The sequence below is a fragment of the Colossoma macropomum genome, unplaced genomic scaffold (genome assembly GCF_904425465.1).
Source record: "Colossoma macropomum unplaced genomic scaffold, Colossoma_macropomum, whole genome shotgun sequence".
NCBI lineage: Eukaryota > Metazoa > Chordata > Actinopteri > Characiformes > Serrasalmidae > Colossoma > Colossoma macropomum.
In genome coordinates, this window is record NW_023494810.1 from 977,068 (window position 1) to 1,004,832 (window position 27,765).

At 42.8% G+C, this 27,765-nt stretch overlaps 3 protein-coding genes and 1 long non-coding RNA gene across 4 annotated transcripts; all 4 read right to left on the minus strand.

Moving 5' to 3' along the window:
* Positions 1-17,459: 17,459 nt before the first annotated feature.
* On the minus strand, positions 17,460-17,883 carry LOC118799547. Its single transcript, XR_005006118.1, has 3 exons — positions 17,770-17,883; positions 17,647-17,696; positions 17,460-17,572 (listed from the first exon to the last, which is right to left on the minus strand). It is a non-coding gene; the product is annotated as an uncharacterized LOC118799547 (long non-coding RNA).
* Positions 17,884-19,422: 1,539 nt separating this feature from the next.
* LOC118799544 (nuclear pore complex protein NUP62-like) lies at positions 19,423-20,745 on the minus strand. Its single transcript, XM_036559496.1, has 2 exons — positions 19,569-20,745; positions 19,423-19,486 (listed from the first exon to the last, which is right to left on the minus strand). Exon 1 carries the CDS (start codon positions 20,705-20,707, stop codon positions 19,589-19,591), a length of 1,119 nt encoding a protein of 372 aa, XP_036415389.1. The 5' UTR covers positions 20,708-20,745; the 3' UTR covers positions 19,423-19,486; positions 19,569-19,588.
* Positions 20,746-20,790: 45 nt separating this feature from the next.
* Positions 20,791-23,471, minus strand: zgc:173856 (uncharacterized protein LOC561590 homolog). Its single transcript, XM_036560126.1, has 4 exons — positions 23,358-23,471; positions 23,235-23,284; positions 20,926-23,160; positions 20,791-20,861 (listed from the first exon to the last, which is right to left on the minus strand). Exons 1-4 carry the CDS (start codon positions 23,384-23,386, stop codon positions 20,791-20,793), a joined length of 2,385 nt encoding a protein of 794 aa, XP_036416019.1. The 5' UTR covers positions 23,387-23,471.
* Positions 23,472-25,020: 1,549 nt separating this feature from the next.
* LOC118799545 (nuclear pore complex protein NUP62-like) lies at positions 25,021-26,334 on the minus strand. The gene is made up of 2 exons (XM_036559497.1): positions 25,167-26,334; positions 25,021-25,084 (listed from the first exon to the last, which is right to left on the minus strand). Exon 1 carries the CDS (start codon positions 26,294-26,296, stop codon positions 25,187-25,189), a length of 1,110 nt encoding a protein of 369 aa, XP_036415390.1. The 5' UTR covers positions 26,297-26,334; the 3' UTR covers positions 25,021-25,084; positions 25,167-25,186.
* Positions 26,335-27,765: the final 1,431 nt, after the last annotated feature.

Consider the following 27,765-nt stretch of genomic DNA (forward strand, 5'->3'; position numbering starts at 1 on the left):
TGTGTATTGGAGAGCTTCTTGTATATACTTACTTTCTATATATAGCAGCATCAAGGGTTCTGCCCTATTGCAAACAGAACCTTTTTTATGGTACTATATAGAACCCTTTTTTCTAGGAGTATAGTTTAACTCTATAAAGTCCATCAGCTGAATTTGTTTTAATTTCTTTCATTACTTATGATGCACAGATTAGAAAGAAACTAAAACGCTACAATATTTATTCTTTTGTAGATCAAAATGAAATGTTGCAGAAACAGAAGCAGCCCTGGTGTTGTTGAAATCCCTGTAAATGATGGACAGTAATGGACGCACTGATGGGCCACAGGAGGTTAACATGGAGCGATTCACAGAAAGGAACTCGGAATGATGGATCTCGCCATTCCAAACAGTTTGCAGTAAAGTGCTTTTTTTCCACACACCATTTCTCGTCAAGATCATTTTTAACACATTACGTCTCAGTCAAACTCGCTGCGAAAGGAAGCCGCAGACCCAACTGAACGGTCATCTCGCGTTTCCCTGTGTGATTCACTTCTCTGAATAGCGGCTAATGGTGCTTCCTACTATGTAATAGTGACTGATCAATGCTGCGGCTCTTTCCATTGTAACTCATGTGTGTCCTGCAGACATTTAATAGCAACTCCGGCCAATTAAAGAGCGATCGCCGGGCTCTGCTCTCCGAAGGCTGTGGTGTGTTCCTCCCATTCGACCAGAAGGACACTTTTCCAGCCAAGTCCAGCTGTGAGTTACCATCCATCACTGCAGAGAAATGTTTAGCCTATAACGAGCCGTTTATTCTGGCTTTCTCGCCTGTGTATGATGCTTTGAGCCCATCACCTCCTGCCATGTTCAGATTCTCTTATGTGGATAGCAGCAAATTTACAGCTCAATATTTTAAAAATTGAATCTTTGGGGAGATTTATTTGAAAGGTTCAAAGCAATTAGTCCTTATATTGGCAGAAATTGTAAGGAATCATACACTCTCAGAAATAAAGGTGCTAGACTGTCTCTGGGTCAGTGCTCCTCTTATCACTGGGGTGGAACCCTAAAGGGTCCATCTCAGTACCTTTAGTCAGGGAACATAACTGAACCATAATCCACTGAAATGATATGTTCTAAGCTGTACTGACTCCACACACCCCGTCTCGTCTCCTGGCTTTTATTTTACTGTTCTGTTTAAAACATTCGGTTATGAAAAGGTACAAATACGAACTTTTCACCTGGAAAAACTTATTTAAGGTTCACAATCAGACCTTAAAACCACTTTTGAACCTTTGAGGGAACATTTACACTGTTTGTTCCTTGATGAACCAAAAATGCACCTGAACAGAACCTTTATTTCTAACAGTGTATTGAAGATTTTTTCTTTTTTTTGTGTCTACAATCATACACTTGGCTTGGGCATACAGTTCTAGGAAACTCGCATAAAACTGGCAGGTTCTTTGAACTTCAAAAAGGTTCTTCACGCTCACATCTGATTTAAAAACTGGTTTTAAGAGCCCTCCACTGAGCAAACTAAAATTGGTTCTTCCACTTGGGGCATCATCCTAAAGAACCTTTATTTTTTAATAAAGCAGCACAGCTTGGTTCTCTGAGAACATAAGCCTGAAAATACAATTGGGTCATTCTACAGAAACGTCCACTTTTCTATCTCTCCATAGGAGTCACTGATGTTACTGATCCTCATCTGTGTTCCACATAATAAAGGAACACCAGAGACATTTTAATGAACAATGCATTTTACAGAATGGCTGCTACAGAGCATCAAACCACATGTTGTCAATCATGTAATATCAACTAAAATATGTAATTTAATCCATTTGTGTTCTATTCTTTCACAGTTACCTCAGAATAAAGTCGGTCACACCAGTGACTTCAGCTAAAAGCTTCATATGAAATCATGAGCTAAATGAGAAAATCTCTGATAACTGAAAGACTCAGTGGACTCACCATGAGCTTTTCTTCATAGATCCTCAGAAAACAGGTGAAAGGAAGTTGAGTGATGTCATCAGTGTGACTTTTATTTCAAAATGAGAGATTTTTGGTTGCACAGTAACACCGGTGACACGACGCCTGGGGACAACTTTCATTATATATTTTATAATATTTTTGTTTTCTTTATGTCGTTTCATTTATATATTTCATAGTCATGTATAGATCATTGTAGTTAAAATTGCAGAAAAACAAGTTTTTTCCTTCAAAATATGGCCTCAGCCTTTACACACGACTGTGAGGACGAGCTCTTCTGTGTTCCTGGGATTGTTAAAATAACTTATTCTTTCATTTTAAAATATAAATAAATTGTAACCCTAACATGTTTTTTAAATGTAATATTTCTGTATTTCGCTAGGGACACAAAAATGGACGTTTCTGTAGAATGACCCACATACATAAAATATGCCTTAACAGGTGGAACACAGGCCGGACTCTGGCAGGAATATTTTAGAAAAGTCTCAGATCCTCACGTTTAATTGCAGTTAACCATTATGTATTTATATGATACTTCATAAATCCATGGAGAGCACTGGCCTCGGCACAATCGCATGTAATTGGGCTTGAATGTAACGTGGCCGCCTGCCAGCTGTGTGAAAACTTTTTCAGGAACGTTCTCATGGTTTTGAGTGCTTATAGAGGGAGGAGAGCCCGTTAGCTGTGGAGATATTAACACTCATTAGGGGGCCTGAAGTACAGCATGGCAGCACTTTGCCAGAGGAGCTTTCATTTGGACATGAACATAGAAATATCATCACTGGTAAGGTTTTTTATTCAAATGCATATTTTTTCTCAAAATGTACTTAATGTAACTAATTTCAAAGATGATTATATTTACTTGTATTACTTTCATATATATATATATATATATATATATATATATATATATGTGTGTGTGTGTGTGTGTGTGTGTGTGTGTGATTTCAGATGGTTTCAGGCTGTATGATTAACTTGATATTTTTATTTTTTTATTTTTTTAGGTTCATAATTCTTCATAACATTTTATTCATCATATAAACTGATTGATTTAAAACTAAACTGACCCAAATACAATAATGAACTCCTACATACCAGACAATGTTTATGTAATGAAAGTAAACAACAGCAGCAGCAAGAACAATAACAAAAAATTAATGTATTTTTATTTTTTAAATTCAGTACAAATTTAATTATTGGATATTACATTTTTATTTAATCTTTATTATTATTATTATTATTATTATTATTATTATTATTATTATTATTATAAAAGAAACATGATTGAAGCAATACTTTAAGAATCTGATCTGGGACAATATTGCTTGTAAAAAACATACATGGTTCCATTACTGTTATGAAATATTACTGTGGCCCTGAATAACATTTTTTTCTGTTTATACATTAACAGTGTAAAGTACAGAATATCTGACTTTTTATATATTAAAATAAATATATAAGATTAGATTACATTATACATAATATTGTGTAAAATAATTAAATTTAATATTGTTATTATATACGATACAACAGTAATAACAATAAAATGTGTATTATTATTATTATTATTATTATTATTATTACTATTATTATTATTATTATTATTATTATTATTATTATTATTATTATTGGTATGGTTCTGTGAACACAAAATAATGGTTTATTTGAAATAAAGATAATATTAGAAAAAATACTCTGCTTGTTTGTCTGTGTGCATGTTTGATGTTTACTGTGTGGAATAAATGAACGCTTGCTTTGTTGCTCTTAAGCTGCAGTTTGTAATCCCTCTTTTCTCATCCTCATGTTCTGCCCCTGCCATTTTAATGAAACAAAGGATTTCTCATGAATATTCAATCAAAATATCAGCCCTGATGTATTTTAGGGTTTAAAAACAGTATATAGTTCTGTATTCTGTCATGTAGGCTAAAGAGAAGAAATATTAGAATAATGTAAGATTTAAAATTACTCATAGTTTATACAGCGTAAGCTATTGGCAGTTCAGGAGATTAAAAACTCACAAACATTTATATTATCTGCATGAATTTAGAGCTTCATTTCTTTCTTTTTAATTTTCTATGTAATTATGAGTTGAATGTAAGTTTAATGTGCGCCTCTCTAGTTTTTAAACTTTAGCTTCGATTTAAAGCAACCATTTTCCATAATGGTAGGGAGCAGACAGGAGTAATCAATAGGCGAAAATTGCATCCTCTGAACCCAGCGAGAGCAATAACGATCACACAGCAGTGCAGACTGTGAGCGTCTGCTTGGTAATAATTTCCTTTACATATACGTGCCAGAAGGAGCGAACACATCATATGCTTCAGGTTAGCATTAACACCTTAGCGTTCATAACTATTAACGTCACTCACACATACACACACACACACACACACACAGTGGCTTTATGGGTCAAAAGCAGCCCTGTTAGTCGATGAACAGGGTCATGCATTTCACAGCTACACAGGTAGAGCAGAACATCACTCAAATCATCACTGCTATGGTTAAAGGGTTAAAGGGGAACCCCACTGTTTTCAGTGGTGGACAGTAATGAAGTAAATTCGTTTCTGTACTTAAGTAGTTTTTCGTGTATCTGTACTTTACTGAAGTTTTTCCATTTTGGTGACTTTTTTCTTTCACTCCACTACATTTTAAAGTCTAATATTTCACTTTTTACTCCACTACATTATGAGAAATCTGTCGTTCCTTTTGGTTTATGTGTGAATAAAAACGTAACGTCAAAACGAGAGAAGCACGAAGCAAGAACACCAATCAGGGCACAGCGGTCACTTTGTTTTGAGCTTGTTTTGACCTGTTGGTCATACCGACCCAGTGCAGCACACGGTTCAACATCAGTGCAGCAGAGTAAAATTCTGGGAGAGTCTATTCAACATAAATGATGGACTGACATAACTTTGTGTAAACAGACCACAATATAGAAATATGTACTCATATGCAGTTGTGACTGACGTGTCTTTATTCTGAATTTATACAAACACGATTTCATTTTATAGTAAATTAGTTTTGGCTAGTTTATGTTTATGAACAGAGACCTACAGATGCAGTTTAGTAAAGGAAACTCATTTGTGAATCTGAGTTCAAAGTTTTTATTAAACTTAAACTTGTAACTCAGTTCAAATAAATCTTAAACTGAAACTTTGTTTGTTTGTAAAAAGTGATTTCAGAGTCACTCAGTTCTACCTGATGGAAACTGTTTGCCTTCAGTGTTTTGTGCTTATGATAATTTTAATAGACATCAGCGTCACTAATTAATGACCTTCTATTAAAAGACTGGTTTACCAAGAGAGACACTGGAGTATTTTCACCTAAAATGAGTTGATGAAGCGAGTCTTGTTATAAAAATGATAATAGGACATCAGAGCCATAATTAATCTTTTAGTACTTTTACTTTCGATACTTAAGTACATTTGAAGGCAAATACTTTTGTACTTTTACTCAAGTGGAGGTCTAAAGGGAGGAACTTCTACTTTTACTGCAGTAATATTTTACCTTGGGTGTCTCTACTTTAACTCAGGTACATGGTTTGTGTACTTAGTCCACCACTGGTTTTCAGCCTAATCCCTAATCTGTGCATCAGCAGAGCACGGTCAGTTTACACCGACAATCATTTACACATTTCTTATACTGTGTAAAATATCCAAAAATCCTATTCATGCCTGTATTAGATGTCAGTGAGCAGATGCTGAAGCACCTCTCCAGCACAAGTACAGAGAAATGCATTATAATTAATAATAATCAATATGTGGTAACTGACCTTACGCTACAGATAAACGGACGAGAGATTAAGCTGAAAACACTGGATTGAAAACACCTTTTAAAGACACAGTGAAGACAGTTATGAGGATGCGTTTACATACATGCTGCTTATCATACGGTACATGAGGACATAAAGTCAAATGTTTTCCGTCTTTTATTCTCAAAGCACATTTTAAATACTTTGATGACGCTCTGGGTGGAAGGCAGTTCCTCTGCTGGCGAATCATCTGTGCAGCACTCCGAGTGTAACCCCAGACATGTGTGATTCAAAATGATTTGGAAACTCTTAATACGACGCAGATTCTCAAAATCTTAGCAGCTCGTTTTGAGCAAATTTGTCCCAGACACACATTTGGCTAAGATACACAAACAGAGAGTGAGATAAAGCACACACACACACTCACACACACACACACACACTCAGATAAAGCGCACAGAGAGAGAGAGAGAGAGAGAGAGAGAGAAACAGAGAGGGATAGAGTGAGAGAGAAAAGGAAATGCGAGGCAAAAAGATAAAGAGGAAAGAGAGAAAGACAGAAGAGAGAGAGAGAGAGAGAACGAGAAATTAAAAAGGGGAGAGAGAGAGAAATGGTTCAGAAAAAGAGAAGGAGAGGTAGAGGGAAGAAAGGGAAAGAAAAGCTAGAGAGAGAGAGAGAAGACAGATGTGGAGAGGGATAGAGTAAGAGAGAAAGGGAGACGCAAGGCAGAAACACAGAGAAGAAAGAGAGACAGTGAGAGAAAGACAGGAGAGAGAGACAGGGAGAAATTGAAAAGAGGAGAGAGAGAAATAGTTTAGAAAAGAAAGAGGAGGGATCGAAGAAAAGGGAGAGAAAAGCTGGAGAGGAGGGAGTGATGAGGGAAAGGGAGAGGGATGGTAGAAAAAAGAGGGAGAGACACTGGGGCAATAGAGGGAGAAGGAAGGGAGAGAAAGAGAGAGAACTGAGAGAGAGAGACAGAAATGGTAGAGAGAGGGGGGAGGAAGAGAGAAATGGTAGAGAGGGAGAGAAAGGGTTGAGAGAGAGAGAGAGAGAGAGAGAGAGAGAGATACAGAAATGGTGGAGAGGGAGAGAGGGGGGAGCGAAGTAGACAAAGGGTTGAGAGAAAGTGAGAGAGAGAGAGAGAGAGGAGAGAAAGACAAATGGTAGAGAGAGAGAGAGAGAGAGTGGGGGAGACAGAGGGGAAGGAAAGGAAGAGAGAAATGGGAGAGAGAGAGAGAGACATCCTAACTAACCCTAGACATCCCAATTAAAATCTGGTGTAAAATTTTTGATAGTGTAATTTCAGAGAAGAGCTTTCAAATTCTGGCAGCATCTAAAATTCAGTAATCCAAATTCACTACAATATAAAGCACTTAAAACCCAAGAGCTCAGCCCTAAACCCAGTCCCCTCTGTCAGCTGTTTCTGAGACTAACTAACCCACTGACCCCTAACACACAGCAGCCTCAGTCCAGCACTGCTGACCAAAGTCCAATCAGAGTAAACCAAATTATCAGACACAGTAAAAACACCTATCTGGAACATTGGGACAGCGAAACCAGAACTCAGTCTAAATTACAGAACTATCGGGCCCTAAACAGAGAGTCTGAACTGGCAGGGTATCTCTTCACCGTCAGAGACCCACAGCAGAGACAGATCCTGACCAAGTACAGGCTCAGTGACCACAGTCTGGCCATAGAAACAGGCAGATATAAAAAAAACCTGGCTGCCCAGCGAGAGAAGACTGTGCGGTCACTGTGAGCGCGGTGAGGTTGAGACAGAGCTGCACTACTTCAGTGTGAAAAATTTAAATTGGCACGAGAAAATTTCATAACAAAATTAAAAAACATTCTCCCAAATTTTCAAATTCTAACAGAATCTGAAAAACTACCGATCTTCCTTGGTGAGGGCAGCACAGCGTCTCTCGCTGCGAAATATGTGGCAACATGTCATGGCCTGAGGGACAGTAACACACTCCACACCCCCACCTCATATATATATATATTTATGTAATTACTTCAACATGATTATTTCAATATATCTCAAAAATAAATATTTCAATTATTTCAAGTATTTCAAATTACTAAGTCTATATTTTGATGGGAATCAAGCTCCATTCAAATGTCATGCAATGCTGTGATAAAGTACCACAGACAACAAAGTTAATCTCAAAACTAAAACTAGTACCACACTGCCATCTGGTGGTCAGCATGTGGTGATACACAGCCAGAACCTTTAAAGGGAAGTCCATTATTTATGCATAATTAAATGGTTAAGATGAAAACAAAGTCAAGTGGTTTGGTGTGAAACTTTTCGTTCTAGACAAACTTTGCTGAGTCAGAAATGTTCACAGTGGTGGTGATAGGAACCAGACGTCTGAAGTGTATATCATGTCTTACAAGCTAAATCACAGAAAGTTACATGAAATGATTACAGATGCTTTGCTTAAGATATTGCTTATAACATTTTTTACCATTATTAACACTACATATAAATGCCATATACGTTCACTGGTCAGTTTGGATAGTAAATAAAATGGCTACATTTGCATAGACATTGCGACCCCTGGTTCCCATCACCAGCTGAGCTGAGTGAAACCTGAGCGTTGAAGCAAAACATACCCAAACGATGAATTGTTTTGTTTTTTGTTAAATAAAAGAAAGATACTCTTATTGACCTGCTACTTTGATCTGTATACTTTCACTTACTTCGAACTAGGTCTGAGTAATATCTAACAATAATAAACCAATATTATAGATTATAGTTAATAAATTTGTAAAAAGAAGGGCATTGTTGATTATATTGTGCTTTACATATATAAAAAGTTGTTTTCCATTATTATAGTTGAGTTTAGAATTCAGGTATGGATGCCTGTAGGAAATCAAGAAGTTTTATATTTCCATAATTTTAAAGTTCATTTGAGCCATCAAAACACTTAAAGGGGAATTCTGCCGATTTTACAACATATCTCCATAATTTAATCACTGAGATACAAACAAAGCAACTCAGAATAGTTTCATATAAAATGCTCCATTTTAGAGAAACATACTACCTTGGATTTCTTTACAATGGTGGTGATAGGAACCAGGGGTCATGATGTCTAAAATGCAAAAATTGCCTTTTTATGTACTTACGATTTACAATGCCCTCCAAACCTTCTCTTAAATCTTAAAAAACACTGCAGGTATCAGGCAGAGCATTCCTCACCATTCCATGTAATAACGTTGTTTGTGGTAGCATTTAGAGGAATTAAACCCCCGACACCTGATTACTATCAACACCAGTTTGAACAAAGTATTGGGTAGCACTGTTGCCTTAAAGCAAAAAGGGCGTGGGTTCAGTTCCCCGGCCGGTTGACCAAGGTTCTTTCTGCATGGAGTTTCCTCCCACAGTCCAAAGACGCGCAATCAGGTCAATATATATTAATATATATATATAATTTTACTTGTGGTATACTTCCGAGTATACCCAATTTAGTCCCAAGAAGTACTGAAATAGTACACTTACAAGTATACTACTATTACATTGGTATTAGTTTACTACATAAAGTATACTTGAGATATATAAACTTAAGTTTACTTGATAAAATAACCTTTGAGTATACTTTCTTGTAAGGGTACGTCGAGGGGCTGCTGATATATCAGCAATAAAAGAAACCATGACTGAACTGTGCTGTACAGAGGGCCTTTTGTCCAATATATATAGAGATCCAAATACAAACACAAAAAACCCCAAACAAACAAACAAATAAACAAATAAAAACCATCAGGTAAACAACAAACAATTAAAAGAGTTTTCCATTTCCATAAATCTACTAAAATTGACTCCAGAACTAGCCAACTCTCTGGACTCTCCAGTTACAGAGAAGGATGTCAGAGCTGCCATAGCCTTTATAATAACAGAAAATTCACCAGGTGCAGGTGGCTTTCCAGTAGATTATTAAAATATATAGATATAATAGCTCCTATATGAACCGAGGTTTATTTAAAGGCATTTGAATCTGTATCCCTGCCTGCAACATTCAACAAAACTTTAATATCATTATTCCTAAAAAAGGATAGAGATGTGACAGATCCCTCAAAATTCAGACCAATAAGCCTCATTAATACTGGTTGCAAAATATTCACTAAAATGTTAGCTTCTCATTTAGAGAAAGTATTGCCTAGTCTAATACAGAATGATCAAGTATTTTAGGCAGGTCCTCAGTCAACAATATGAGAAGATTATGACATCTAATGTGGTTGAACACCTCAAGTAATTGTTCTGTTGTGGCCATCCCCCTCAACATCGAAAAGGCTTTTGATTGGGTTGGAGTGAAGTGGGGTTTTCTGACTGCAGCCCTTACTTATTTAGGGTTTGGTCCTGGCTTTAAATCATGGGTCAGAATAATATATAAAAACCCAAGGCAGCTGTTATGAGAAATGGTATAACGTTTTCATTTTTTTCAGCATCTCAAGGGGAACATGTCAAGGATGCCTCCTCTCCCCTTTAATGTTTACGATTTTTTAAAAACCTTTAGCAGCTATTATTAGAACAGACTCAAAAATGATGGGAGTGAAAGGAGAGGAAAAGGAACATAAATTAATGTTATATGCCGATGACATTATTGGTTAGTGACCCATACAACTCCATACCCCCATCAATGCATACCACACAATAATACTTAGATCTATTGGGAGATTAAATAAATTGGACCAATTCTGAGGCCTTGCCAGTATCTAAGATATTCAGTCCACACGGTGTAGCTCAGTTTGATTTTTAGATGGGTCCCAGTTGGAATGAAATATTTGGGAGTAGAACTAAGTAGAAACCTGGAGGAAGGAATATTCTTAAATTATGAACCTTTGTTGAGCAAGATGAAAATAAATATGGATAAATTGAAAAAATTACAGCTGTCCCTTTGGGATAAAGTAAGTATGAGTAAAAGGGTGGTTGCTCCCTAGTTCAATTACATTTCTATGATCTGTCTTTAAGCTATATGAAAAAAATCACGATTTTGAGAGAGTAAGGGGGCCAGAATTAGAATGACAAAGACATGTTCCCCAAGATGTGAGGACGTATACCTTATCATTTGAAATAGCTAAGTTGGCAGGCAGGTTGATTCCAGGTTAGAACAGGTAACTATAGATCAAAGCCTGGATGGGTCCCTTGAACATCCTCTCACAACGCATGGTGAATCAAGTGAATTTAAATCCCCTATTGTCACACTCAAGACATGTACAGAGCAAAATTCATAAAGCATTTAAAATAGCACATTTCAAGCAGCCGTACGCCTCACTCTGGCATAATCCTGAAATATGAATAGGTCAACAAACAGTGTATTAGAAACAATTGCAATCTGCATTGGCTCAATCATCAGGGGATTGCAAGTTCGATTTCTGGTAATGTTACCGCCATACGTGGCCGGAAGTCGCTGTCTCTGGGTGGGTAGGATGGCCCTTCTTTCCCCCATTAATCAGCGCAATGCTATGCAGCGCAGGCGTCTGTTAGCTGATGTAACAGAACTGGTGGTAGGCGCTTTCCTCCGAGTGCGTTCAGCTGTCCAATGACGTTGCGTTAGCAGTAGTTCAAAAAGCTGCAGTGGTGCCTCACAGGTCACGGAGGAAGCCTGTGCTAGCTTGTGCTGGTGGTATTGTATGACTGGAGGAGTCCTAACTAGTGGGTGGAATTGGATTCAACCAAATTGGGGAGAAAATTGGGGAGAAAATTGGGGAGAAAATTGGGGAACCCCAGCCCCCAGAAGTCAGTCTTTGAATACAATAAATCTAATACACCAAAAACATACAGTAAGTCAAAATAGTTGAGTAATTTGGGATATATCCTATTTTAATTACAGCAGATTTAATTTATTTGGGTTTGCATCTGGTGATACCAGGTGGAAATCTCATGAGACTTGGCAAAACACAATTCATTTTCTTTCATTTGTCCTGATTAATTTGGGCTGATGTAATGCTTAGGATAATTACATAATTATGATGCTAATCCTTTAAATACATTTTGCAAATGGGTCCAATTCAATATACACTTGATTTGTTTTCTTAACATGTACAAAAGACAGTTCAATGTTTTTTGATAGTACATAGCAGGTCATGCATAAATTCATACTTTTAATGACTATGGAGATTTCTTAGCACATGTAAACAATCATTTGCATATTATAAATATAACATACAAATAATGAATAAAGTTTATACAAATTTCTGATTAATTAGCTCAATCTCCCTGAAATGGGAGAGAAATTTAACTTCTAATTAAAATAAATCTAATAAATGAAAATTTTTACATACATTTTTAACAAAACCATTTGTCACATATTGGCTACTCTGCATATAGTAGTTTTTGCAACCTACATTTGCAAACATAGCAGCAATGACTTTTCTCCTAATACTTTGATAGGAAAATACAGAAAAGGCATCTGAGACTATTCCTACATACAGAATCTTTCCAGATCGTCCAGGGTTTTTGGTCCTCCCTGATAGACTCTTCTCATCAGCTCACACATTCTGGGGTTACTGAACAACTGTGGTGTTGATTTGAATGTATATTTGGGATCACTCTTTTAGCTTTTTGGCATAGGCAACCACAATTTTATTTAAAACCTCCTGGTACCATGTTTAATGCCATGTATCTTAACACAATTCCTGGGGTCTCTGGGTCAAAATCAAACCCAAAACACAGATCTTTGAACTCAACAGGGGGCATGAAGATCTTCTCTGTATACATATCCTAATAGTGTTGTTAAAAAGCACTTTTGTTGGCTCTTTGGACTCTAGAGACTGGTTCCAGTAGTGAAAGCCATTTCTTATGGCACATCTGAATACCTCATTGGAACAGTGGTATTGTTTAACTTTAGAAACTTCAGCAAATCTGTTAACCTATGGAGAAATATGTTTCTATGACAGTCTGTGTGTACAATAGGATCAAAATACACTTACATCTTCTTCCAGGTAGGTTAATTACAGAATCAGTTTTTAAACTTTATTGCTCTAAAAGGGAATGTGTATTTAAGTTTGTAGCTATTTTTAAAGCCACTGCCTGTTTTATGAAAGTCACCAGATTTTGTTGTTCACTAATCTTTATCTGCTGAACAAATTGAGTTTCTCAGTCACCTCATACTAAGGCTCAGCTAAACTGTCATAGATGACCTCTTATAAGGGTCCCTCCCTCCCTTAAGAAAACTAACATTTGTTCTCACATTTTCAGTGAAAGACAACGGATTAAACCAAGGAATCACTACCAACCCATATTCCTCTATAATCCACCTTACAAACTGTAGCCAATAACTGAGCTTACCATTAACTTTCATAACCAGATGAATTGAACCAGAAATCATAGACCGTCTCAGTATATTCCTGGACCCATTTCCCTTTAAAGCAGGCTTGACTTTGGGCTAAAGCTGATTGGCCAGACAGTAATTCTGTAGCGGTAAATACTCCAAGTGCGACTGGCAATGAGGAAAACAAGTAAAGCAGAGTAGGTAAAATACTGAGCAGTCAATGGCAAGATAAGAATATGCATGGCTATAAGGCAAATTAAATTCCATGACACCACCATTTGTTTATTCGCAGAATATACAGTAACTGCCACAAGACTTGGAATCATAAGCATGTCCCAGACAAGGGAAAGGGTTATCAACCTTAGCTGATTACTCAAAAAAAACCCCACACTTATTGGTTTTTGCAAATATTTTAGAGCCCCAAATAAAATTCTTGAACACTTGCATAAATGCCAAAAATAGTAACAAATTTATTTAGAAATCTTTTAATCAAAAGGTTCAGCTGCTGCAACAATCCAACCTGAAAGCAGAAACAGTACAAGTTCAACACATGCAGGTGCACAAAATTGAGATGAGCTGAAACAAGTTAAGAACTGACTTACCATGGAGTGGAAGTTATCAGCTATTCCAGCGTCTTTTGTGTCCACGTTAATCTTGGAGAGCCAGCAGAGGGTTCAGAGTCGTCTAGGGAACTCACAGCCTGAGCATAGAAATATGGTGATCTGAACCCTTGAGCAGATACTGGAGTCAAGCCAGGTCTAAGAGCCATGTCTTGGGCAGGCAAAGCCACTGAGTCTGAAGGGGTATACACACTCCTTGAACCGGTTGAGGTCACACCACTCAAACTAGCACCATAGCTGGTTTGGGGAAAAGGCACATCTTGGTAACGGCTCTGAACGGGCTGGGCTGCAGTCACCTGTCGGTAAGTACTTTGGGAAGGTGTAGATATGCTGGTGAAAGGGCTGTAGTTTAATCCAGATGTAGCATCTTCAGAACTGTAGTCATTTCTCAAGACGCTTTCTTCCACATCAGTCAAAGAAGAATCCATTCTAATATTTTGGGAAGCAGCTTCAGGTGGATAGCTACTCTGAGCTGGCTGAGCCAAAGCTAACTGTTGGAAAGGGCTTTCAACAGGCTTAGAAATGCTAGTAGGGGGGTTACGGCTTGAGGGATAGGAAGATCCTGAAGAGCTGTAGGCCCTCGAGTCACTTGATACCAGTCCAGTCCCACTGGTTCCAGATGGATAACTACTCTGCACTGGCTGGGATGAAGTTACTTGCTGGTAGCTGCTTGGGACAGGCTTAGAAATGCTGTTGGGGGGGCTAAAGCTTGAGGTATAGAAGGACCCCCCTGAGCCTGTCCCTGCACTAGAATCAAAGCCAACATTTTGGGAATAAAGGCCAGACTGATAGCTGCTCAGTACAGGCTGAGCTGAAGATACTCTCTGGGAAGCCGTTTGGACAGGCTGCTCCAAAGCACCTACCAGCAAGGAGCTTTGCACAGGCTGTGAAGCGCTAGCAGAGGGCTTAAAGCTTGTGGTGTAAGAAAATGCCCTTGAGCCACTTGATCCCACTGCACTAGAATCAAAGCCAACACTTGGGGAAACAAAGCTAGGTGGAGAACTACTCCACACAGGCTGGGCTGAAGCTACCTGCTGGTTGTTGCTTTGGACAGGCTTAGAGGTGCTGGTGGAGGGCTTAAAGCTTGATGGGTAGAACACCACCCTTGAGCCTGTTCCCATTGCTGCACTAGAATCAAAGCCAACATTTTGGGAATAAAGGCCAGACTGATAGCTGCTCTGTACAGGCTGAGCTGAAGATACTCTCAGGGAAGCAGTTTGGACAGGCTGCTCTGAAGCTCCTTGCTGGTAGGTGCTTTGCACAGGCTGTGAAGCACTAGTAGAGGGCTTCAAGCTTGTGGTGTAAGAATATGCCCTTGAGCCACTTGATCCCACTGCACTAGAATCAAAGCCAACACTTGGGGAAACAAAGCTAGGTGGAGAACTACTCCACACAGGCTGGGCTGAAGCTACCTGCTGGTTGTTGCTTTGGACAGGCTTAGAGGTGCTGGTGGAGGGCTTAAAGCTTGATGGGTAGAACACCACCCTTGAGCCTGTTCCCATTGCTGCACTAGAATCAAAGCCAACATTTTGGGAATAAAGGCCAGACTGATAGCTGCTCTGTACAGGCTGAGCTGAAGATACTCTCAGGGAAGCAGTTTGGACAGGCTGCTCTGAAGCTCCTTGCTGGTAGGTGCTTTGCACAGGCTGTGAAGCACTAGTAGAGGGCTTCAAGCTTGTGGTGTAAGAATATGCCCTTGAGCCCCTTGATCCCACTGCACTAGAATCAAAGCCAACACTTGGGGAAACAAAGCTAGGTGGAGAACTACTCCACACAGGCTGTGTGGAAGCTACCTGTTGATATGCTGACTGGACAGGCTGGGCTGAGACTTGTTGTACAGAGGTGCCCAGGGCAGGCTTGGAAACCGTAGTCAATGGCTGAAAGCTTGAGGTATAGGTAGACTCCTGAAAGCTGTATGCCCTAGAGTCACTTGATCCCACTGCACTAGAATCATAGCCAACACTTGGGGAAAAAAGGCCAGACTGATAGCTGCTCTGTACAGGTTGAGCTGAAGATACTCTCTGGGAAGCAGCTTGGACAGGCTGCTCTGACACTCGTTGCTGGTAGGTGCTTGGGACAGGCTGGGCTGAAGCAACCCATTGGTAGCTGCTTTGGACTGGCCTTGAAGTGCTAGCAGAGGGCTTGAAGCTTGAGGTATAGGTAGACTCCTGAAAGCTGTATGCCCTAGAGTCACTTGATCCCACTGCACTAGAATCATAGCCAACACTTGGGGAAAAAAGGCCAGACTGATAGCTGCTCTGTACAGGTTGAGCTGAAGATACTCTCTGGGAAGCAGCTTGGACAGGCTGCTCTGACACTCGTTGCTGGTAGGTGCTTGGGACAGGCTGGGCTGAAGCAACCCATTGGTAGCTGCTTTGGACTGGCTTTGAAGTGCTAGCAGAGGGCTTGAAGCTTGAGGTGTATGAATATGCCCCTGAGAGACTTGATCCTGCTCCACCAAGATCCAAGCCTACATTGGGGGAAACAGAGCTAGAAGCAGAACTACTAGGGACAGGCTGGGCTGAGGCCGCCTGCTGGTAGGCGCCCGGGACAGGCTGGGCTGAGGCCGCCTGCTGGTAGGCGCCCGGGACAGGCTGGGCTGAGGCCGCCTGCTGGTAGGCGCCCGGGACAGGCTGGGCTGAGGCCGCCTGCTGGTAGGCGCCCGGGACAGGCTGGGCTGAGGCCGCCTGCTGGTAGCTGCTTTGGACAGGCTGGGCTGAGGCCGCCTGCTGGTAGCTGCTTTGGACAGGCTGGGCTGAGGCCGCCTGCTGGTAGCTGCTTTGGACTGGTTTTGCAGTGCTAGTAGAAGGCCTAAACCCTGAAGTGTATGAAAATGCCCCCAAGACACTTGATCCAGTTCCTGTTGCACCAGAATCCAAGCCTACATTGGGGGACACAAAGCTAGATAGAGAACTACTCTGCACAGGCTGGGCTGAGGCTGCCTGTTGGTAGGCGCTTGGGACAGGCTGGGCTGAGGCTGCCTGTTGGTAGGCGCTTGGGACAGGCTGGGCTGAGGCTGCCTGTTGGTAGGCAGTGCTTAGTGCAGGCTTGTAACCACTAGTCAACGGCTGAAAGCTTGAGGTATAGCTAGATTCCTGAAAGCTGTATGCCCTAGAGCCACTTGTTCCCTCTGCACTAGAATCAAAGCCAACATTTTGGGAAACAAAGCTGGATGGCAAACTGCTCTGCACAGGCCGATATGAAACTCCCTGCTGGTAGGTGCTTTGGGCAGGTCTTTGAGTGCTAACAGAGGGCTTGTAGCTTGAGGTATAGGAAACGTCCTGAGAGCTGAACAGCCTCGAACCACTTTGTCCTGTTCCCGCAGCACTAGCACCAAAGCCAACACTTGGGGAAAAAAGGCCAGACTGATAGCTGCTCTGTACAGGTTGAGCTGAAGATAGTCTCTGGGAAGCAGCTTGGACAGGCTGCTCTGACACTCTTTGCTGGTAGGTGCTTGGGACAGACTGGGCTGAAGCAACCTGCTGGTAGGTGCTTTGGACTGGCTTTGAAGTGCTAGCAGACGGCTTAAAGCTTGAAGTGAAGAAAGACACCCTTGAGCCTGTTCCTGTTGCTGCACTAGAATCAAAGCCAACATTTTGAGAAACAAAGCTGGATGGAGAACTACCCTGCACAGGCTGGGCTGAAGCTGCCTGCTGGTATGCTGTCTGGACAGACTGGTCTGAGGCTTGTTCTAAGGAGGTGCTTAAGGCAGGCTTAGGAACCCTAGTTAGTGGCTGAAAGCTTGAGGTGTAGGTAGATTCCTGAAAGCTGAATGCCCTTGAGTCACTTGAGCCCACATCAGTCACACTAGAATCAAAGGCCTCAGTTTCCGAGGAGTCCTGGGTTTCCTGAAAATAAGGTTCTTGACTAGGCCCAAATCCAGAATCAGAGCTTGCCTGAGCAGGAGTCATTTCAGTGGTCCCATCCTGAGCACCATCGTTTGTGCAACCATGTCTGTAAACTAAGCATACTTCACATTAAAAGCATGTAGTTTGTTAGAACTTTTCAGCTTGCTAATGGAGAGTGAAAACTTACCACTTCCTGCATCACAGTGCACAGCATAATTCAGCACCAGTAACAAAATCCTGTTGAACACAGACATAATTAACAAAGAAAGCAAACTTTTCTATTAAAAATCACTAAATGAAATTAACATACCACAAAGGTTTCCAGATTGTTTCTGCCATTGCTAAAATCAAAGCTCCAAAACCAACCCTGGCCACCCTCAAAAAACAGACAAATGTTTCTCTGCTACTTCTCCAAGCAGCCACATGTTCCGTTAATATCATCAAAATGCACCTGCCCCGAGTCTCCCTATTGGCTGCTTGGATGACGTGTTCACATCGCCTGTTTGTTAAGGTAATGAGCAATTGACAGGTCCCAATTAGGCCTCATTACTTCATGGTTTTCAATGCAAAAGACCTTGTGTTGCAAATGTCTTTTAAAAGCTTATTACTTGAAAGAAATGCATTTGGGAAATGCATTTTGAAGGATTTCTGCTCATTTCAAGTCAATTATATTGCATCGCTAATAAACATAGTATATGATGGGTTACTTTCGTACATGTCAGTCACAACAGATGTCTGAGACAAAATAAGATGCCAGAATGCCCATTTAATATTTCTTTTGGAAGATTAAGTGTGTCTGATATTCGAGTGTACACTCGCAAAAACAATTTTCTCCGATTTTACATCACTAGCTACATTGCCATCTAAATGATTTTTTTTTTTTTGATGAATCTGAAATCTAAAAATCATATTGTTAGAAAAGTGTGACTTAAATAGAGAGGACCTTTGGTTTAATCTATATTTTCTGTTTTGATGTCTGTGCACAGACTCATGGGAAATGCAGTCCATACACTGTCAGCATCATTCAAGTTACTGTAGCAGACTGAGCCACTGATAAAGATGTTTGAAGTGAAGGATGTTTAAACACGAGGCCGACTACCTATGATAACAGAAGCTAGGGGCAGTTTGTTATTCACTGTAGGCTGTAGTTCTCCTCTGGATTAAAAACAAGAGCTCTATTCTTTTGCCTCTTTGGACTATAGAATCTGGTTCCAGTAGTGTCTAGCAAACTTCAGTCACACGGTTAAATTTGAGGAAAGCCTTTTCTTATGACACACCTGATTACATCACTGGCAAGGTGGTGGTGTCTAATTGAAATTTTAGGATCCTAAAATCCTACTACCTTCCACAAATCTGATTCTTGGAGAAATTTGTTTCTGTGACAGTCTGTGTGTACAATGGGATCAAGATACACCTGTAACCTTATTGCTCTAAAAGGGAATGTGTATTTTCAAGTTTGTAGCCATTTTTATAGCCACTGTTTTCTGAAAGTCAATCGAGTTCGAGTTATTCACCAATTGTTATCTACCAAATAGAGCTTAACCTCCACCTCACGCTTAAGCTCAACCTAAGCATGTCATGACCACTCAAGGGTCCCCCCTCCCTTTACAAAACATTAGATCTCATTTTTCATTGAAAATGAATTAAGCCAAGACACCCCCCACCTTCCCAACGGTGGCCAATAACTGAGCTTACCCTTTACTTTAATAAGCAGTGACCCAAAAGTCAACAGATTGTCTCAGTACATTCCCTCAGCCCATTTCCCTATAAGGCAGGCTTGACTTTGGGCTAAAGCCATCTGGCTAAACAACAATTCTGTACAGTTAAATACTCCGAGGGCTACTGGCAAAAAGCACAGGAAATGAGGAAAAAAAAAAGAAGGCATAGCTTATTGGGTTCTGCAGATTTTAGCGCCCCAAATAAACTTCCTGAACACTTGCATTAAAACAAGACAACCCAAACATAGTTGCAAATATTTATTTAGAATTTTTTTGAATCAAAAGGTTCAGCTGCTGCAACAATCCAACCTGAAAGCAGAAACAGTACAAGGTAAGCACATGCAGGTGCACAAAATTGAGATGAGCTGAAACAAGTTAAGAACTGACTTACCATGGAGTGGAAGTTATCAGCTATTCCAGCGTCTTTTGTGTCCACGTTAATCTTGGAGAGCCAGCAGAGGGTTCAGAGTCGTCTAGGGAACTCACAGCCTGAGCATAGGAATATGGTGATCTGAACCCTTGAGCAGATACTGGAGTCAAGCCAGGTCTAAGAGCCATGTCTTGGGCAGGCAAAGCCACTGAGTCTGAAGGGGTATACACACTCCTTGAACCGGTTGAGGTCACACCACTCAAACTAGCACCATAGCTGGTTTGGGGAAAAGGCACATCTTGGTAACGGCTCTGAACAGGCTGGGCTGCAGTCACCTGTCGGTAAGTACTTTGGGAAGGTGTAGATATGCTGGTGAAAGGGCTGTAGTTTAATCCAGATGTAGCATCTTCAGAACTGTAGTCATTTCTCAAGACGCTTTCTTCCACATCAGTCAGAGAAGAATCCATTCTAATATTTTGGGAAGCAGCTTCAGGTGGATAGTTACTCTGAGCTGGCTGAGCCAAAGCTAACTGTTGGAAAGGGCTTTCAACAGGCTTAGAAATGCTAGTACGGGGGTTACGGCTTGAGGGATAGGAAGATCCTGAAGAGCTGTAGGCCCTCGAGTCACTTGATGCCAGTCCAATCCCACTGGTTCCAGATGGATAACTGCTCTGCACTGGCTGGGATGAAGTTACTTGCTGGTAGCTGCTTGGGACAGGCTTAGAAATGCTGTTGGGGGGGCTAAACCTTGAGGTATAGAAGGACCCCCCTGAGCCTGTCCCTGCACTAGAATCAAAGCCAACATTTTGGGAATAAAGGCCAGACTGATAGCTGCTCAGTACAGGCTGAGCTGAAGATACTCTCTGGGAAGCCGTTTGGACAGGCTGCTCCAAAGCACCTACCAGCAAGGAGCTTTGCACAGGCTGTGAAGCGCTAGCAGAGGGCTTAAAGCTTGTGGTGTAAGAAAATGCCCTTGAGCCACTTGATCCCACTGCACTAGAATCAAAGCCAACACTTGGGGAAACAAAGCTAGGTGGAGAACTACTCCACACAGGCTGGGCTGAAGCTACCTGCTGGTTGTTGCTTTGGACAGGCTTAGAGGTGCTGGTGGAGGGCTTAAAGCTTGATGGGTAGAACACCACCCTTGAGCCTGTTCCCATTGCTGCACTAGAATCAAAGCCAACATTTTGGGAATAAAGGCCAGACTGATAGCTGCTCTGTACAGGCTGAGCTGAAGATACTCTCAGGGAAGCAGTTTGGACAGGCTGCTCTGAAGCTCCTTGCTGGTAGGTGCTTTGCACAGGCTGTGAAGCACTAGTAGAGGGCTTCAAGCTTGTGGTGTAAGAATATGCCCTTGAGCCCCTTGATCCCACTGCACTAGAATCAAAGCCAACACTTGGGGAAACAAAGCTAGGTGGAGAACTACTCCACACAGGCTGTGTGGAAGCTACCTGTTGATATGCTGACTGGACAGGCTGGGCTGAGACTTGTTGTACAGAGGTGCCCAGGGCAGGCTTGGAAACCGTAGTCAATGGCTGAAAGCTTGAGGTATAGGTAGACTCCTGAAAGCTGTATGCCCTAGAGTCACTTGATCCCACTGCACTAGAATCATAGCCAACACTTGGGGAAAAAAGGCCAGACTGATAGCTGCTCTGTACAGGTTGAGCTGAAGATACTCTCTGGGAAGCAGCTTGGACAGGCTGCTCTGACACTCGTTGCTGGTAGGTGCTTGGGACAGGCTGGGATGAAGCAACCCATTGGTAGCTGCTTTGGACTGGCCTTGAAGTGCTAGCAGAGGGCTTGAAGCTTGAGGTATAGGTAGACTCCTGAAAGCTGTATGCCCTAGAGTCACTTGATCCCACTGCACTAGAATCATAGCCAACACTTGGGGAAAAAAGGCCAGACTGATAGCTGCTCTGTACAGGTTGAGCTGAAGATACTCTCTGGGAAGCAGCTTGGACAGGCTGCTCTGACACTCGTTGCTGGTAGGTGCTTGGGACAGGCTGGGCTGAAGCAACCCATTGGTAGCTGCTTTGGACTGGCTTTGAAGTGCTAGCAGAGGGCTTGAAGCTTGAGGTGTATGAATATGCCCCTGAGAGACTTGATCCTGCTCCACCAAAATCCAAGCCTACATTGGGGGAAACAGAGCTAGAAGCAGAACTACTAGGGACAGGCTGGGCTGAGGCCGCCTGCTGGTAGGCGCCCGGGACAGGCTGGGCTGAGGCCGCCTGCTGGTAGGCGCCCGGGACAGGCTGGGCTGAGGCCGCCTGCTGGTAGGCGCCCGGGACAGGCTGGGCTGAGGCCGCCTGCTGGTAGCTGCTTTGGACTGGTTTTGCAGTGCTAGTAGAAGGCCTAAACCCTGAAGTGTATGAAAATGCCCCCAAGACACTTGATCCAGTTCCTGTTGCACCAGAATCCAAGCCTACATTGGGGGACACAAAGCTAGATAGAGAACTACTCTGCACAGGCTGGGCTGAGGCTGCCTGTTGGTAGGCGCTTGGGACAGGCTGGGCTGAGGCTGCCTGTTGGTAGGCGCTTGGGACAGGCTGGGCTGAGGCTGCCTGTTGGTAGGCGCTTGGGACAGGCTGGGCTGAGGCTGCCTGTTGGTAGGCGCTTGGGACAGGCTGGGCTGAGGCTGCCTGTTGGTAGGCGCTTGGGACAGGCTGGGCTGAGGCTGCCTGTTGGTAGGCCGTGCTTAGTGCAGGCTTGTAACCACTAGTCAATGGCTGAAAGCTTGAGGTATAGCTAGATTCCTGCAAGCTGTATGCCCTAGAGCCACTTGTTCCCTCTGCACTAGAATCAAAGCCAACATTTTGGGAAACAAAGCTGGATGGCAAACTGCTCTGCACAGGCCGATATGAAACTCCCTGCTGGTAGGTGCTTTGGGCAGGTCTTTGAGTGCTAACAGAGGGCTTGTAGCTTGAGGTATAGGAAACGTCCTGAGAGCTGAACAGCCTCGAACCACTTTGTCCTGTTCCCGCAGCACTAGCACCAAAGCCAACACTTGGGGAAAAAAGGCCAGACTGATAGCTGCTCTGTACAGGTTGAGCTGAAGATAGTCTCTGGGAAGCAGCTTGGACAGGCTGCTCTGACACTCTTTGCTGGTAGGTGCTTGGGACAGGCTGGGCTGAAGCAACCTGCTGGTAGGTGCTTTGGACTGGCTTTGAAGTGCTAGCAGACGGCTTAAAGCTTGAAGTGAAGAAAGACCCCCTTGAGCCTGTTCCTGCACTAGAATCAAAGCCAACATTTTGAGAAACAAAGCTGGATGGAGAACTACCCTGCACAGGCTGGGCTGAAGCTGCCTGCTGGTATGCTGTCTGGACAGACTGGTCTGAGGCTTGTTCTAAGGAGGTGCTTAAGGCAGGCTTAGGAACCCTAGTTAGGGGCTGAAAGCTTGAGGTGTAGGTAGATTCCTGAAAGCTGAATGCCCTTGAGTCACTTGAGCCCACATCAGTCACACTAGAATCAAAGGCCTCAGTTTCCGAGGAGTCCTGGGTTTCCTGAAAATAAGGTTCTTGACTAGGCCCAAATCCAGAATCAGAGCTTGCCTGAGCAGGAGTCATTTCAGTGGTCCCATCCTGAGCACCATCGTTTGTGCAACCATGTCTGTAAACTAAGCATACTTCACATTAAAAGCATGTAGTTTGTTAGAACTTTTCAGCTTGCTAATGGAGAGTGAAAACTTACCACTTCCTGCATCACAGTGCACAGCATAATTCAGCACCAGTAACAAAATCCTGTTGAACACAGACATAATTAACAAAGAAAGCAAACTTTTCTATTAAAAATCACTAAATGAAATTAACATACCACAAAGGTTTCCAGATTGTTTCTGCCATTGCTAAAATCAAAGCTCCAAAACCAACCCTGGCCACCCTCAAAAAACAGACAAATGTTTCTCTGCTACTTCTCCAAGCAGCCACATGTTCCGTTAATATCATCAAAATGCACCTGCCCCGAGTCTCCCTATTGGCTGCTTGGATGACGTGTTCACATCGCCTGTTTGTTAAGGTAATGAGCAATTGACAGGTCCCAATTAGGCCTCATTACTTCATGGTTTTCAATGCGCAAGACCTTGTGTTGCAAATGTCTTTTAAAAGCTTATTACTTGAAAGAAATGCATTTGGGAAATGCATTTTGAAGGATTTCTGCTCATTTCAAGTCAATTATATTGCATCGCTAATAAACATAGTATATGATGGGTTACTTTCGTACATGTCAGTCACGACAGATGTCTGAGACAAAATAAGATGCCAGAATGCCCATTTAATATTTCTTTTGGAAGATTAAGTGTGTCTGATATTCGAGTGTACACTCGCAAAAACAATTTTCTCAGATTTTACATCACTAGCTACATTGCCATCTAAAAGATTTTTTTTTTTTTGATGAATCTGAAATCTAAAAATCATGTTGTTAGAAAAGTGTGACTTAAATAGAGAGGACCTTTGGTTTAATCTATATTTTCTGTTTTGATGTCTGTGCACAGACTCATGGGAAATGCAGTCCATACACTGTCAGCATCATTCAAGTTACTGTAGCAGACTGAGCCACTGATAAAGATGTTTGAAGTGAAGGATGTTTAAACACGAGGCCGACTACCTATGATAACAGAAGCTAGGGGCAGTTTGTTATTCACTGTAGGCTGTAGTTCTCCTCTGGATTAAAAACAAGAGCTCTATTCTTTTGCCTCTTTGGACTATAGAATCTGGTTCCAGTAGTGTCTAGCAAACTTCAGTCACACGGTTAAATTTGAGGAAAGCCTTTTCTTATGACACACCTGATTACATCACTGGCAAGGTGGTGGTGTCTAATTGAAATTTTAGGATCCTAAAATCCTACTACCTTCCACAAATCTGATTCTTGGAGAAATTTGTTTCTGTGACAGTCTGTGTGTACAATGGGATCAAGATACACCTGTAACCTTATTGCTCTAAAAGGGAATGTGTATTTTCAAGTTTGTAGCCATTTTTATAGCCACTGTTTTCTGAAAGTCAATCGAGTTCGAGTTATTCACCAATTGTTATCTACCAAATAGAGCTTAACCTCCACCTCACGCTTAAGCTCAACCTAAGCATGTCATGACCACTCAAGGGTCCCCCCCTCCCTTTACAAAACATTAGATCTCATTTTTCATTGAAAATGAATTAAGCCAAGACACCCCCCACCTTCCCAATGGTGGCCAATAACTGAGCTTACCCTTTACTTTAATAAGCAGTGACCCAAAAGTCAACAGATTGTCTCAGTACATTCCCTCAGCCCATTTCCCTATAAGGCAGGCTTGACTTTGGGCTAAAGCCATCTGGCTAAACAACAATTCTGTACAGTTAAATACTCTGAGGGCTACTGGCAAAAAGCACAGGAAATGAGGAAAAAAAAAGAAAGCAAGAAAAGGCATAGCTTATTGGGTTCTGCAGATTTTAGCGCCCCAAATAAACTTCCTGAACACTTGCATTAAAACAAGACAACCCAAACATAGTTGCAAATATTTATTTAGAATTTTTTTGAATCAAAAGGTTCAGCTGCTGCAACAATCCAACCTGAAAGCAGAAACAGTACAAGGTAAGCACATGCAGGTGCACAAAATTGAGATGAGCTGAAACAAGTTAAGAACTGACTTACCATGGAGTGGAAGTTATCAGCTATTCCAGCGTCTTTTGTGTCCACGTTAATCTTGGAGAGCCAGCAGAGGGTTCAGAGTCGTCTAGGGAACTCACAGCCTGAGCATAGGAATATGGTGATCTGAACCCTTGAGCAGATACTGGAGTCAAGCCAGGTCTAAGAGCCATGTCTTGGGCAGGCAAAGCCACTGAGTCTGAAGGGGTATACACACTCCTTGAACCGGTTGAGGTCACACCACTCAAACTAGCACCATAGCTGGTTTGGGGAAAAGGCACATCTTGGTAACGGCTCTGAACGGGCTGGGCTGCAGTCACCTGTCGGTAAGTACTTTGGGAAGGTGTAGATATGCTGGTGAAAGGGCTGTAGTTTAATCCAGATGTAGCATCTTCAGAACTGTAGTCATTTCTCAAGACGCTTTCTTCCACATCAGTCAGAGAAGAATCCATTCTAATATTTTGGGAAGCAGCTTCAGGTGGATAGCTACTCTGAGCCAAAGCTAACTGTTGGAAAGGGCTTTCAACAGGCTTAGAAATGCTAGTAGGGGGGTTACGGCTTGAGGGATAGGAAGATCCTGAAGAGCTGTAGGCCCTCGAGTCACTTGATGCCAGTCCAGTCCCACTGGTTCCAGATGGATAACTACTCTGCACTGGCTGGGATGAAGTTACTTGCTGGTAGCTGCTTGGGACAGGCTTAGAAATGCTGTTGGGGGGGCTAAAGCTTGGGGTATAGAAGGACCCCCCTGAGCCTGTCCCTGCACTAGAATCAAAGCCAACATTTTGGGAATAAAGGCCAGACTGATAGCTGCTCAGTACAGGCTGAGCTGAAGATACTCTCTGGGAAGCCGTTTGGACAGGCTGCTCCAAAGCACCTACCAGCAAGGAGCTTTGCACAGGCTGTGAAGCGCTAGCAGAGGGCTTAAAGCTTGTGGTGTAAGAAAATGCCCTTGAGCCACTTGATCCCACTGCACTAGAATCAAAGCCAACACTTGGGGAAACAAAGCTAGGTGGAGAACTACTCCACACAGGCTGGGCTGAAGCTACCTGCTGGTTGTTGCTTTGGACAGGCTTAGAGGTGCTGGTGGAGGGCTTAAAGCTTGATGGGTAGAACACCACCCTTGAGCCTGTTCCCATTGCTGCACTAGAATCAAAGCCAACATTTTGGGAATAAAGGCCAGACTGATAGCTGCTCTGTACAGGCTGAGCTGAAGATACTCTCAGGGAAGCAGTTTGGACAGGCTGCTCTGAAGCTCCTTGCTGGTAGGTGCTTTGCACAGGCTGTGAAGCACTAGTAGAGGGCTTCAAGCTTGTGGTGTAAGAATATGCCCTTGAGCCCCTTGATCCCACTGCACTAGAATCAAAGCCAACACTTGGGGAAACAAAGCTAGGTGGAGAACTACTCCACACAGGCTGTGTGGAAGCTACCTGTTGATATGCTGACTGGACAGGCTGGGCTGAGACTTGTTGTACAGAGGTGCCCAGGGCAGGCTTGGAAACCGTAGTCAATGGCTGAAAGCTTGAGGTATAGGTAGACTCCTGAAAGCTGTATGCCCTAGAGTCACTTGATCCCACTGCACTAGAATCATAGCCAACACTTGGGGAAAAAAGGCCAGACTGATAGCTGCTCTGTACAGGTTGAGCTGAAGATACTCTCTGGGAAGCAGCTTGGACAGGCTGCTCTGACACTCGTTGCTGGTAGGTGCTTGGGACAGGCTGGGCTGAAGCAACCCATTGGTAGCTGCTTTGGACTGGCTTTGAAGTGCTAGCAGAGGGCTTGAAGCTTGAGGTGTATGAATATGCCCCTGAGAGACTTGATCCTGCTCCACCAAAATCGAAGCCTACATTGGGGGAAACAGAGCTAGAAGCAGAACTACTAGGGACAGGCTGGGCCGAGGCCGCCTGCTGGTAGGCGCCCGGGACAGGCTGGGCCGAGGCCGCCTGCTGGTAGGCGCCCGGGACAGGCTGGGCCGAGGCCGCCTGCTGGTAGGCGCCCGGGACAGGCTGGGCCGAGGCCGCCTGCTGGTAGGCGCCCGGGACAGGCTGGGCCGAGGCCGCCTGCTGGTAGCTGCTTTGGACTGGTTTTGCAGTGCTAGTAGAAGGCCTAAACCCTGAAGTGTATGAAAATGCCCCCAAGACACTTGATCCAGTTCCTGTTGCACCAGAATCCAAGCCTACATTGGGGGACACAAAGCTAGATAGAGAACTACTCTGCACAGGCTGGGCTGAGGCTGCCTGTTGGTAGGCGCTTGGGACAGGCTGGGCTGAGGCTGCCTGTTGGTAGGCGCTTGGGACAGGCTGGGCTGAGGCCGCCTGTTGGTAGGCGCCCGGGACAGGCTGGGCTGAGGCCGCCTGCTGGTAGGCGCCCGGGACAGGCTGGGCTGAGGCCGCCTGCTGGTAGGCGCCCGGGACAGGCTGGGCTGAGGCCGCCTGCTGGTAGCTGCTTTGGACTGGTTTTGCAGTGCTAGTAGAAGGCCTAAACCCTGAAGTGTATGAAAATGCCCCCAAGACACTTGATCCAGTTCCTGTTGCACCAGAATCCAAGCCTACATTGGGGGACACAAAGCTAGATAGAGAACTACTCTGCACAGGCTGGGCTGAGGCTG

Excerpts from the sequence above, each read along its gene's own strand:
- LOC118799545 (XM_036559497.1), bottom strand. The coding sequence starts at position 26,296 with ATGGGAACAGGCTCAAGGGTGGTGTTCTACCCATCAAGCTTTAAGCCC.
- zgc:173856 (XM_036560126.1), bottom strand. The coding sequence starts at position 23,386 with ATGGCAGAAACAATCTGGAAACCTTTGTG. Across the intron at positions 23,285-23,357 it reads ACAATCTGGAAACCTTTGTG|GATTTTGTTACTGGTGCTGA; the intron begins GTATGTTAATTT and ends TGTGTTCAACAG. Across the intron at positions 20,862-20,925 it reads AAGTGTTGGCTTTGATTCTA|TGCTTCACAGCCTGTGCAAA; the intron begins GTGCAGTGGGAT and ends GCCCTCTACTAG.
- LOC118799544 (XM_036559496.1), bottom strand. The coding sequence starts at position 20,707 with ATGGGAACAGGCTCAAGGGTGGTGTTCTACCCATCAAGCTTTAAGCCC.